The sequence below is a fragment of the Furipterus horrens genome, unplaced genomic scaffold (assembly GCF_987537825.1).
Source record: "Furipterus horrens unplaced genomic scaffold, mFurHor1.1.pri manual_scaffold_2, whole genome shotgun sequence".
Taxonomy (NCBI): domain Eukaryota; kingdom Metazoa; phylum Chordata; class Mammalia; order Chiroptera; family Furipteridae; genus Furipterus; species Furipterus horrens.
In genome coordinates this window covers 166,781,868-166,796,013 of record NW_028327172.1, presented here as the reverse complement: position 1 = coordinate 166,796,013, position 14,146 = coordinate 166,781,868, and the positions used below count along the sequence as shown (strand labels likewise).

Below are 14,146 nucleotides of genomic sequence, written 5' to 3'. Positions count from 1 at the left end.
ATGGAGATTTCTCAGCAATGCCACATTTCTCTGCTTACATTTCAATGACAATAACTTAGTCATGGAACTGTACCTGGCTAAGAGGCAAGCTGAGAATGTAGTCTTTAAGTTGTGTGCATTGTGTCTTGTTCAAGATGAAGGTTCTGTTTCTATGGAAGAAAGAGGTAATAGAAATTGGAAGGCGAACTAGCAGCTAGCCCACCCAAGCTTTCCCACTGTATGCATGTTCCTCAGTGCCATTGTCAGATGAAATGGGCCGGGATTTGATCCAGAATGGTGATTCTTTCTGTTCCTGCACAACTGCCATAGTAATAGTTACGAGAATGTAGTCATCTCACAAGAACACCAGGAAGCGCTTTGTTTTTTTAATGCAAGGTATGTTTTATCAGGTACTCATTTTTGCTAACATTGATATTTAAGCTTTTCTCTGGTTTATAATAATATTTTTCAGTTTGTCACAGCGTAATTTTATTCTTATTTGGTTTCAGTATATAAGAAGAGTCTTGGAGATGACGTCAGCTCTGAAACATCTGGTGACTTCCGGAAAGCTCTGTTGACTTTGGCAGATGTAAGGTTTACTTTTTTTATTTTAAACTTCCTCAATAAGCTGCATGCTCAATAATAATTATTAAAGAGTTTAAAAATAACAGACAATAAGCTTGCAATTTTCCTTATGAAAGGATTTGCTCACTTTATATTTGTATTGCCAACAAGCAGTATAATGTTCAACCATCATCATAAAAGTATAACATAATTATGTTACAAAAAAATCTTTCTGTGGTTAGTACATGGATTAAAAGTGTTTAGATCAGATTTCACAAATGCATTAGAAATGTCCTGATAATTCATCTGACATAGAATAATTGTTCATTTCATCATAAGTGTTTCCATTTTAAGAACATGTTTATTTTCTTCTGAAATCCAAAGAATATATATTTCTCTTCTTAGCATTCAAATTAAATATGAAACATGATACAGAAAAATTATCTCCAGAGATGGGTTTATAAATCTCAGGATTAAAAAAAAAAACAAAACTTGCTGCAACTTCATTCTTGTGCCCTGGAAGAGTTGCTGAATCTTACACCACCATGTGAATAATGAGGCCACACCTTGCTGTCTCTTTTTAGGAGGCTCATGACTTTATAATAAAGCTGGCAAGGTCAAGGATATGCTATAATCACAGCTGTGTGTAAGAGAGGAAACGATTTAAGCCCAGTCTCACTGACCTCTTTCAGCTGATTTACACAGCCCGTAATGTGTGAGAAAACCCCAACAATGGTCTCAGCTGAAACAGCATTTGCCAAAGTGAGGCATATGCCACTACGCAGCAAGTTACCCTAATTTTGGTTTCAGATGTTTGAAACAATGAAAACCTTATGAAGGGAACCTACAAACCCAATTTATGGGGCATTGCTGCAAGTATACACCCCTAGAGGTCTCTATTCAAAAGTGCACATGCATGTGTGTGCATGTGATGCACACCCCCCATAGGAGGCAGTGGAGACGAGGACTTCTGGGCAGTGTCTTAGAATCAAACAGACCTGGAATTGTATGCTCCTCTGTTGCCTGCTAGTTTTATATGTCTGGACACATTACTTAAGCCTTAAAACCCTTGTTTTCACATTTGTAAAATTAAAGTAATGATAGTGCTAACCTCATAGGATGCTGCAAAGATAATAGATAGATAGATATGAAGTACTTATAGAACATAGAAAGTGATCAATATCATTAAATCAATATGATAATCAGCATTTTTATGATGGAAACAGAGTGCATGGTGAGAGCAAGAAGGCAAACAAACAGTAGAGAATCAGCAGCACTTAAAGAAGCAAATAAAAGAAATCATGTAAAAAATCAGACAGTCATACAAGGATCTAATTTTTGAAAATAGGAACAAATGCATTTTTAAAATATAGCCTAATGTTTCATTTTCCTGTAAATGTCAAAATAATCCAGGCAATGCCCTCCCCCCGCATCTCCTGTCTTTCTATAATGTTCTAAGTCAGCGGTTCTCAACATGTGGGTCGCGACCCTTTGGGGGTTGAACGACCCTTTCACAGGGGTTGCCTAAGACCATCAGAAAACACATATATAATTACATATTGTTTTTGTGATTAATCACTATGCTTTAATTACGTTCAATTTGTAATAATGAAAATACATCCGGCATATAAGATATTTACATTACGATTCATAACAGTAGCAAAATTACAGTTGTGAAGTAACAACAAAAATAATTTTATGGTTGGGGGTCACCACAACATGAGGAACTGTATTAAAGGGTCGCGACATTAGGAAGGTTGAGAACCACTGCTCTAAGTGCTTGCACATGAGCATGCACACTTAGCCATGCAGCCTTCAACATTAGTGTGGACCTTTGAGGGGTTTTTTGTTGTTTTTTTTACTAGACTTTATTTTTTGGAGAAGTTTTAGAGTTACAGAAAAATTAAGTTGAAAGTACAGAGGGCTCCCATATAACTCTCCTCCCATGCCCTCACTTTCTCCCTATTATTAACATTGCATTAGAGTGGTACATTGGTTACAGTTGAATGAATACTGATATATTATTGTTGTTGTTGACTAAAGTCCATAGTGTCCAATAGTGTCCACTCTTGTGTTGTACATGCTATGAGTTTTGACAATGTGTGATGTCATGTATCCATCATTACAGTATCATACAGAATAGTTTCACTGCTCTAAAAATACTCTGTACTCCAACTATTCATCTCTCTCTTTCTCTCTCCAAACCCTGCACAACAACTGATCTTTGTACTATCTCTGATTTTGCCTTTTCTAGACTGTCATATAATTGGAATTATACAGTGTGTAGTCTTTTCAGACTGGCTTCACTTAGCAATATGCTAAGTGTCATTTTATGGCTTGATAGCTCATTTCCTTTTTATCGCCAAGTCCGTCGTCGGCAGCCGTCCGTCTCGAGAGATGATGGTGTAGCTTCTTAAGAGTCTATCTGCACCGCCGAGAATGGCTGTGCAGTCCGACTCGGGAGTGACACGGTATCTGTCTCCTCCCGTGTTGAATCGACATCTTGCGATGACGCTGGAGTGTCCTTTCCAGTGAAGCTGAAGCTACAGAGCCTGGGCAGGGTGATATGGAGGGTCAGCTGTTGCCCATGCAGCAGACCCCCCTCTCTTCGCAGCTGAAGGGTCCAAGGGAAAGACGGAGTCAATACAGCTTGGGTTCAGGTGCGCCGCAGGAGTTGCCGGTGTTGACTACAACGTCAAACCGCCTTAGGGACTCCGGCTCCGGATTTTCTGTCGGGGTTTACTCCCTTAGCCTTTCCCCTGAAGAGGTATGCCGCAAGGCAGCGGAGGTTTTTTGGAGTCGCCAAGTACTACTCCATTATATGGGTATACTACATAACTTTGACCTGTTAAAGGGCATCTTGGCTGCTTCCAAGTTTGGGAAATTATGAATAAAAATTTCTGTGAACGTTCATGTGCAAGTTTGTATGTAAATATAAGTTTTCAATTCCACCGAGCAAATACCAAGCAGTGCAATTGCTGGCCTGTACGGTAAGGATAGGTTTATTTTGTTAAGAAACGGCCAGACTGTGTGTCTGTACCCTCTCACATACCCACCAGCAACGAATGAGAGCTCCTGTCCTGCAAACCCTTGCCAGCAATATAGTGTTATGAGTGTTTTGGATTTTAGCCATTCTAATAAATGGTATCTTATTATTTTAATTTTTAATTTCCTAACAACATACGATGTTGAGCATCTTTTCATGTGCTTTCTTACCGTCTGTGTATCTGATATGTGCTCAGATCTTTTACCCATTTTTCAGCTGGGTTGTTTGTTCTTATTGTTGAATGTTAGGAATTCTTTATATATTTTGGATACAAGTCCTATATCATATATGTGTTTGTCAATAATATTTTCTCCTAGTCTGTGGCTTATCTTTTCATTCACACAAGTTCTTTGAATTTTCAGAGTTGGAAGCTGAGGCTCAGAAAACTGTGATTTGCTCCAAATTTCATGGCTGGTCAATGACAGAGCCAAAACTAATGTCCTGAATGCCCAAGTTCTCTGTGCTATGTGACCTCTGCTAGAGGAAAACCTCCTGGTGTCAGGATCTTCTGTCTTTAAAGGGGTTGCCCTTGCTCTTATTTTCCTTGTTTAGGGCAGAAGAGATGAAAGTCTAAAAGTGGATGAGCAACTGGCCAAAAAGGATGCCCAGGTCAGTAACAGAGCATAGAAACCATCTCCTTACACTCTTACCTGCTCCCCTTCTCTACGTGCTCATTTCTGTGGCACCAGCTGGGGCTGTCATCTCCTATCCTGTCTGAAGGAGAAGCCTGAAGGCTGGGGGTCACCCAACCCCAGCTCTCTCCCTTCTTCAGTGGGCATTATTGATCCCCTAGCTCCTGCAACCCCAACTTTCAGATTTCTAATCTGCTAAATATGAGACACTTGAATATCTTGCTGACCTCTGAAACAAAGTAAACCTCCCACTCTTCCCCTTCCACCTCTTCAAAAAGAGAATTGTGTCCATAATAACCTCGAAGTCTTTCTCTCGTGTCCCACAGATCCTCTATAATGCTGGTGAGAACAGATGGGGCACAGACGAAGATAAATTCACTGAGATCCTGTGTCTAAGGAGCTTTCCTCAACTGAAACTAAGTAAGGACTCACGTTGCAATCCTTTTGGCTTTGTGTTATTTTGCAACTGTTTTCTGGGTTTAAATACAAAGCTCTGGAAAACAACATTAAAAAGTACAAAGGCTGTTCCATTTTTATGTATCGACAGTTATGGAAACAACAGGTCAAGGCAGACTGGACACTACCCTTGTTCCCCTGCAGGCTGGGTAGATGCCTAGTGAGTGAGGTAACAGATGGGGGAGGGATGGCAGGAAGAAGAAGAGGGACAGCCCTATAGGGTGAGGGCAGAGAGGAGCATTCCTGGCAGGTGGAGGAGCTTGACTCACCCCAACTCTTCCTAGTTAACCACTTCCCAGAAAAGCCAGGTGTTGTGGTGTCTCTGTTCATGCATTAGCATGGATTGACATTGAGCTTTTTCTGATATAAAGGTAAATTTGGGGGGCAGCTCTCCTCGTCTGACCCATGATTACATGGAACTGCTAAGCACCCACTGCCTCACTTATGCATCAACCCTGAGCCTGTCTGGAAGCAGCAGCACACAGAAGCCCAGAACTCCAATTCCTGTAAACCTCTGACTGTGGCTTCCAGGTGCAGGTCTAGAAAGCAACCACAGTGCAGGACTACGCTTATGCTGAGTTCATGCAAAAAATGAGAAAATATAGAGATATTACCAAGATGTTTTTATTCTGAGGGTGCCCTTCCTTAAGTGTGGCATTAAATTTTAATTTATGAAATATGGTACTAGTATATCATACTTGCTTTATTAATGTCTTTATTTGAAAAATAGAAATCAAACAATCTTAGATCTTGCTCCAAAATATCTCTTTTTCAAAATTTACTTTGAAAAAATTTACTTGCTTTGCAAAATATGCCCACCTACCTAGTGATGGATGTACAGGTTTGGGGGAAAAACTGATCCAAGAATTCGAATGCCTTCTGGTAAATGTGAAATAGGCCATGCTCCCTGAAGGCATGATTTGCTCAGCAGTAAGAAATTTTCTTGTTTAAGATTGCATTAGCAGATAAAACATATTTGATTAATGACCACACTGTTGTTTCCCAAGACTGCTATAATTTAAAAATAGCCCACCTTACTAGATATTATTTAACCTTCTAGGCTATTTTAAATGCTCACAGGCTGGGAAGAGGTAGAGCAGAGAGAGAAGATCATTGGAAAAAAATGGCCTATGAAGTTCGGGTTTTATGGTAGATTTTTTTTTAAAGATTTTATTTATTTACTTTTAGAGAGAGGGGGAGGGGGGAGAAAGAAAGGGAGCGAAACATCAATATGTGGTTGCCTCTCTCATGCTCCCTGACTGGGAAGCAAACTGGGACTCTGGTTCATAGGCTGGTGCTCCATCCACTGAGCCACACCAACCAGGGCTAGATTTTTTTTAAAGATATGAAAAACAAAAATTTCCTTATTCAAATTTTGATGATTTACAGAAGGGGGTCATAAGCTTACCACTTAACAACTTAATTTGCTGCATATCAAGTTAAAAACTAGAATAGAGTCATGTGTGGTCAACTGGGATGCATTCACCATTTTTATGGTGCTGTGTTTTAGCATTTGATGAATACAGAAATATTAGCCACAAGGACATTGAGGACAGCATAAAAGGAGAATTATCTGGGCATTTTGAAGACCTACTGCTGGCCATAGGTAAGCTCCTGAGTGCTTGTAAACTGAGTTACTTTGCACTTGCTTCAATCCATGGCAGGCTTAGCTCCGTGTAAGAATCCTGACAGATCCATCTGTGTGCTCCCACAGCCCCCAGGACAGTCCGTGGTACACACAGTGTGCTCAACAGATACTGTTAAATGGATGCATGAAAAAGTGAACCTTTTACATCTTACTTTGCTTTTAACTTTGCATTAGGCTTGTCACCGTGTTTGAATTGTAAACTCCTTAAAGAGATAAAAACATTACATTTCTACAGGCATTTTTATTGAGCCTTGTTGGAAGCTGAGACCAAAGCCAATTTGGTAATTCACTATTTTGGGTTCTTTTTGGAAGATATCAGTGGCAAGTTGAGCTCACGTCGGAACTATAGGTCTCCCTCCCCTTTGGCTGTGTTCACAGGGAGTATGGCAAAAAGAAAGTCACAGACTGTGTTCCCAGAGAGACACATGGATAAACAAGCAGATAAAAACATTATATAAGCTGATCTGCCTTTTCAATTAGGTCTCAGCAGTCTGTCCTTTTAGGGACCCAAAGAGCACCTTGCAAGAAAGGTGTAATCAGAAGAATGAGACTATTCAAAGACAGGATTGAGCAACCCTTCTAGCCAGAGTTGGCAACACAACCTGTTATGTGCTCATATACACACAGGACTGTTAGTGATCCTAAGCCACTCTAATTTAGGGTGGGTACTGGGCTTGCTACAGGCTTCTTCTCCATCAATTCCAGGGTAGGAGTACCTCTACTCCACACATCTTGTCATTTCATCAGTGAAAAAATCCTTTATGTCATCCATCTTGAAAATTAATAGGTCCTCGGGTGAGATAAAGGTAGCTGATGACTTAAGGTAACCTCTGGAGTGAGGCTATGTATGACTCATCTTCAAATGTTAATTACCACCGGGGAGGTGGATTCCCAATTAGGGTTCTTCAAACTGTATTTTAAACAAATACTCATCTGGCACTTACCATGTGCTCAGCACTGTGTTAAACCCTTTACAAATATCAGCATATTTAAGCCTCATAACAACCCCATTGGGGTTGTTATCCCCCTGGTAGAGATGGTAAACCTGAGGCACAAAGAAGTTCAATTCCTTCCCCAGGTTACCCAGGGAATTTGTGGCAGAGCTGAGGTTCTAATCCAGGCAGTCAGACTCCACAATCTGTGATGATAACCAATCATTTGATGTGTGCAGTTCAGACATAGCCTGAAACACACACACATCACACAATCTGTACTGAAGTACTTTAAAGTAAATTACAGAAAATACCAGGGAACAAATACTAAGTTCCAGGCCCCATTCACAGGGCTTCTTTCACATGTGTTATTTCACTTAACTTCTGATTCTGTCTTCAAGGCCATTGGAATCTTTTTCCAAATGCAACTCAAAAAAAGGGGGGTGGGGAGAAGGATAGAGAGGTGGGGGGAAAGAAAGAAGAAAGAAAGAAAACACTGTTAACTCTGGTTAAATTGCTAAAAGTTAGGCCAAGAAAGAAAAAAAAGCTTCTTTTTCAATTAAAAAAAATGAAATAGAGATCAGTCTTCATAATTAGTTCTGAAAATGTTCCATTGGCAATGATACAGCCAGTTTATTTTTTTCCCATTTCACATTATTACTCATTACATCAATTTTGCTCCTTTTTACTTTGCCTGCTATAACATTTGAAAAACTTTATTGAGATGTGTAAACTCTTACTCATTGAGCTAGGAAGCATTTTTGAAAATATATATTGAATGATACACTAAATTTGGGCTATAATGCACTTTATTCTATCAAGTAAAAGAAAGATCTTATGATTTGACTAATTCGAAGTTCAAGATATGACACTCATTTTCTATTTGCTTACCATTGGAATACATCAGTTTTCCTCATCTTTACTGAGATTTAACTCACACCATAAAATTCACCCATTCAACATGTACGAATTCAGTGCTTTTTTAGTATATTTACAGAGTTGTGCAACTATCGCCACAATCTACATTTAGGATATTTTCATCAGCCCCCAAAGAAACCCTGTACCCACTAGCAATCCCCCCCAGCCCCTGTTATCCACTAACCGACTTTCTGTGTTGGTAGATCTGCCCGTTGTAAGTATTTCATAGATAAGGAGTCTGATACAGTATGTCAACACATAGTTTTTAATATGAAAAGCCATCAGAGCTATATCACCTTAGAAATGCATAATAGAACATTTCTAGCTGTCCAACCTCGACTTGGATAAGGAGAGGCTTTATTCTAAAAGGCTATTGCAATAGGGAGGATGCTTTCATCTCAAAAATGTGCAAAGTCTCAAAATCAAAAAGAAAACACTTTTCCTTCAATGGGGAGTTGGATAAGCAGGGGACATTATAATTGTGGTTTGACAGGAAATGTGTTTTGCTCTGTCAGTTGATTCTCGGGATAAGTCAATAAGAGGGCATGTTTTATGTTTTAGTGCCTGCTCAGGCAGGGGATATGCCAGAGTTCAGGGACCTGGGGGGAGGGGACAGTACTGACTGAAGTTCAGTCCACACAACACAGAGGGTAAGAAATGGGCCACTGTGGACCCTTGGTCATTGTAAGTAATTTTAATGGACTCCTTGAGTTTCAGAGATTTCCCTGAGTTTCTCTATTTTCAATGTTGGATGTTAAAGTAAATTTCCTACTGCTATGAATAACGCTGCTTCCCAAAATTTTAGGATGTGAAGAACAAATCTGGTGGTTAAGAACATACAGCCGAGGACAAGTTAAGGGATTATGAAAAAAAAATCCTAGAAGGATTTAGTTTAGGGGGAGGGAGATAATTGAAAGCTTTATAGGATAAAAGTAGGCATAATAACTTTTGATCAAAGTCTTAAGGCTTGCTTAATATGAATTTGAGAAAAAATAGGTAGAACTAATCCAAATGGTTGGTTTATTCTCAGACAACCTCACATCTAACACTGTTTTCATATTTGTCCCAGATTCCATGTTTAAGTTTCTCATAGATTTTCCCCTCTATTTCCCTTAAGTCAATTACAGAAACTGAAGGCTTTTGCTTTCCTTACTAGAGCGTATGAAACCCTGAGAAAGCTACTTATTTTTGTTCTGATCTCCAAAATTCATTATAAACTTATTCACTTTTGGCAGATTCCTATCTGCAGATGAGATTTAAGATTATAAAAGTAACTATGTTGCAATAAATAGATTTACTCTCTACAGCCTTCTCTATTTCTGATGATTTTCACCTTATTTAAAAGGTAATTTGCTCATGTTTTTGCCAGTTTCCTTTATTTGCTTTACTTCTGCTTTATCTGTTATTTCAAAATAGAGAATTGAAAGATTGCAGTGTTTTATTTTTGTTTTTTTTTTTTCCTTTTTTTGTAACTGAATTTAGATTGCAGGCGCTGGTTCTAATATAATTACTCTAACCAGCCTATAAATTCTAAGACAGCCACTTAGAAGAAAGAACATTGGAAAAACTGTTCTTAAATGAAACTCCAGGCCCCTTCTTATATAATGAATTATTTGGAGCAACATGTCTGCAGTCCTTAGACCCAAGTCATTCATCAGTAGTCAAAGATGTTAGAAACAGCAATGGTATGCCCTAGGGAGTTATCAGTTTAAGAGTAGGTGTTGCTGTGTCTGAGAGCTGGAGATGAGTCATGTGATGTGGGAGTTTCTTTGGCAGGTAATTTTATTTTCCCCACGGCTAAAGATAATTACTGTGCTAAAGGTCTATGCAAATATGACGTGATAAGGCTTTGAAATTCAAGTTAAGCATTCATTCTTTCATTTTAAATGCAAGCCAGTAGTGTGTGTGTGGTGGGGTGGAGTGGATATGGTTACCCAAAGAACCTTTTTAAAAAACATTTTACTATCTATTAACTCAATTTCAATTAAATAACAGTGAACATACTTTACTTTTTATACAGTTCATTGTGCAAGGAACATGCCGGCCTTCTTAGCTGAAAGACTGCGTCAAGCTTTGAAGGTTGGTCTGGAAATTTCATACACGTTCTTAGCTTCCCTCAATGAGAATGTAAAAATATTGCTAACATGGATGGAATTTTTTCCTTTCTGTCCACTTTGATGAGTTCTCTTTCTAGCTAATTTGTCTACTAATTTGTCTCATGGATTGATAATGAGTGTCCTGGTCATTATAGAGATACAGTGAAGTGTTGACAAAATTATTTCCATCAGTTCACAATAAGTATAGGCAGTAGAACTTGTCTTAGAACTCCAAACCTCACACTTGACCCATTAGGTCCAGTGGCCTCTTGAGCTGCCTTACGTAAAATAAACCAGACTGAACCAGCAGCCTTTAATGTTATAGAAACCTTATGTTTTCTTGTTTGCTGTCACTGCTAGACAGTGAACTCCATGAGCCGAGTAGTTTTCTTTTTCTTTTTTTTCTCAATCTCTTGTATATCTTCAGACCCAGGCCCTGGACCTGGCACACAGAAGACGCTTACTTCAGCTTCTTTACTAGACATTTCCTGTGCAAGTCCACATGCACCTTCTATATTATGTTCAAAGTGAACATATCATTTCCCTCACTTGACCTTACCTCCCACCCCAAGTCTGGTCCCCATCCTGTGTTCGGACACCTCAGTGGGCAACCCCAACAGGATCTGCCCTGGCCCAGCTTCTGAAGTTGTTCCATTCCTCCCCATCCTTGGTCTCAGTGCCTCAGCCACTTCAGCCTTTCTGTTCTGTGACTGTATTAAGTCTCTCCCCATGTCAGAGTCTTTGCACTGGTTGTCCTCTCTGCATGAAATGTACCTCCTCCAGATCCAACTATGATTAGATCCTTATCATCTGTCAGGTCTCTACTTCAACGTCACCTCCTGAGGGAAGTCTTCTCTGACTGCTCAGGTCCATTGGGCCCTTTTAGCCACACCCCATTCCATAGTTCTCATTAATATTTATTTCAGCAATTCGTTAATTTTCTTTGCTGACCATGTCCATTCATTCAAATGTAAACTGTCTTAGGACAGAGGTATAGTCTGTGTTGTTCACTACCATATGTACAATACATGGAACAGTACCTGGCACACAGTACATGCTCAGTAAGCATTTGCTGAATAAATGAATCTGGTCAATATCCACTTAACTGCTCAGAAATTTTACACTTCTCCCTCTCCTTCATTCTCTTCAAATGATACATCAAGTTCTGTCATCTGCTTTTAAAAGCATCTCCTAATCGACCCATTTTCTCCATCTGTACTGCTGTTTTTCTATGTCAGGCCATCATCGTCTCCTTTTTACATTATTGTAATCACCTCCGGATAAAGTCCCAAAGCTTCTGGTCTCATTCTGTTTTCTTCATCCTACTCCCACCCTGCTATCCATTCCTCACACGGCTGTCAAAGAGATCCTCTGAAACTGCAAATCAGATCTGATCTCAGTGCTCTCATGTTTAATAAGAGACTGCAATAGTTCTGCACTCTTGGGATACAGTCGGAATTTCATTTCCCGGTTTACAAGGCCCTGCACTCCAGGCACATCGCATGCTATTCCTCCTCATTATTTATGTATCATTGATTTTGGCATTCTTTCTTGCCCTAAACCTTCACACCTGCTGTTTTCTCCTTTCGGACATTTCTCTCCTCTCTCTATGAAGCCCATCCCTTCTTTTTTGGCTGATTATTTAGGCCTCTGCTTAAATACCACTTTCTCAGGCAGACATTTCCTAATCCTTAATCTATTTTAGGAACTCCTAGTATATATCCCATAAGTACCCAATATTTCCAATATGTCCCATTATATTGTAATGGCACGTTTTCTTGCCTGTGTCCTTTACAAAATTGGAAGATTAACAGGGGTATCCCATCTCTGTTTGCAACATTTGCCATGTACTGGCACAGAATCAGTTCTCAACAAATATTTCTTAAATAAATGAATGATGAGGTTTGATGATAAGTGAGTGAAGAGGAGTCACTGTGGTTGACTATTCTGTGCACCATAATCTATTTCTTATAAATATAGGTCTATAAGCTGTTTTGTGACTGATGAGATTTGTACTGTGGACACCTGCATTTCTTAACAGGGTGCTGGAACTGATGAGTTTACTCTGAACCGAATAATGGTTTCCAGATCAGAAATTGACCTTTTGGACATTCGAGCAGAGTTTAAGAAGCGTTGTGGCTATTCCCTGTATTCAGCAATTAAAGTAAGTCTCCTCTTAAAAATAGCAAAATACATGTTGCCTTTCTCTCCCCATCCTCTTTCTCTTATAGTCCTTAGAACATGGTCATATGTGACTTAGAGTTCTCTCTTTGTCAGTGTGCAAATGTATAGTAATAGTAAAATACCCCTTAAAGATAGACTGTTTTTCAGCTCTAGAATCTCAGGTACTTGATAGATACTCAACTTTTTTTTTCAGTTTAGCAGCTACTAATTTTTCTTTTGTGAATTGCATATACAATGTGTTTACCTGTTTTTTATATTGCAGTGTTTTTATTTATTTTGGTATTCCTTTATGAAAATGACAGGAAAGAAAAATACATATTTAAATTTTTTCTTTGTTTCACACAAATGACAGCATGATTCTGCAGCCTGGCGTTCTTTCCATTTCAGTGTGTCAGAAGCTTTCTCATTCTTTTAAACAGCTGCATATGATTCCATTATTTGTTTACTTACACCCACCACATCAACAGATATTCCAGTTTCTTGCTATTACAAACAATGCTGCAATATGCATACACACTTTCATAAGGTACAAGTGTATCTGTGGCATAAATTGGAGCAGAGTTTATTTCTTACATAAATTCTCAGAGGTGGGCAGGATTACTGAGACAGATATAAATATATTTGTAATTTTGATAAATATTACCAGTTGGCTCCCATCTGCACTTCCATGAAGAATATATGAGCCTTGTTTCTCCATAACTTTGGTACAGAGGGTGTTTTCAAATTTTGGGGTTTTAAAATCTGATAGGTGAGAAATGGTATCTCAGGGTAGTATTAATGTATATTTTTAATGCAGGTGAGGCTGAACATTTTTTTTAAAATTTCATTTGCATTTATTTTTTGGTGGTTTTTAATGTTCTTTGCCCATTATTCTATTGAAATTTGGGGTTTTAATTTGGGGGGTGGTCAATTTTATATAAGTTAGATTCACCTTTTGTCTATGAGTTGTAAATATTTCTTCACTTTGTTATTTTTCTTTTGACATGGCTGAAGGTGTTTTCCATACCATTTGCCATCAAATTAAATTTATCAATTTTTAAAATAGTTTCTTGAGTTTAAAAAATTGATTTCTTACAGGCCATCATTCTGGATGAGAATCCCCCAAGAGTATATTATACAACTTCTTTTCAGTTTTAAAGACTAAAATCAGCTTTCATTGTTCTCAGATATCAGTTGATATTATATATATAGAAACCCCAAATAAATTACAAAGTATTAGAACTAATAAAAAAGACTTGCAAAAATTTTGTAAGAGGTCTCCATACATGAAGCTAATGGTTCAAAAGTCATGGTCCCATTAAGAATATGACAACTTGGAAAGATGAACTAAGGAACTAGCCCCCTTGAAGATTGTTTTCTACCACAACCTCCCCAATGACATGCAAGTCTCCAGTCAGTGAGTAATAGAGAGTGTTAGTACAAGCTGGGTCCCTGAAACAAAGTGGGAGCCCAGGTTATCAAGTGAGCTGTCAGGTTGTCTCAGCCTCTAGAGCCACTGGCTAGCTGAAAAGATGGAGTCCAGGGCTGGCTTCATAGCTGTTCTGCACATCTTCCTAGGCCTCAGGTTCGTCCATCTTTCCGCTGTCTGGAGAAAATCAGCTTTGGAGAGCGTTAGGCCCAGAAGTGAAAAAGACCCAGAAATGAAGATAAGTGAATCTAAACCAGTGTAGAGTCACCGAGACCCGAGCTCA

At 38.9% G+C, this 14,146-nt stretch overlaps 1 protein-coding gene across 1 annotated transcript in view; it reads left to right on the top strand.

The window, feature by feature from the left end:
• The window catches only part of ANXA3 (annexin A3), a 52,779-nt gene that overhangs the window by 32,618 nt on the left and 6,015 nt on the right, over nucleotides 1-14,146 (top strand). The window contains exons 7-12 of the mRNA XM_090266723.1: nucleotides 489-568; nucleotides 4,142-4,198; nucleotides 4,548-4,641; nucleotides 6,188-6,283; nucleotides 10,196-10,254; nucleotides 12,313-12,435. Of these exons, the coding sequence (XP_090122849.1) occupies nucleotides 489-568; nucleotides 4,142-4,198; nucleotides 4,548-4,641; nucleotides 6,188-6,283; nucleotides 10,196-10,254; nucleotides 12,313-12,435 (509 nt within the window). The remainder of the gene's footprint in view (nucleotides 1-488; nucleotides 569-4,141; nucleotides 4,199-4,547; nucleotides 4,642-6,187; nucleotides 6,284-10,195; nucleotides 10,255-12,312; nucleotides 12,436-14,146) is intronic.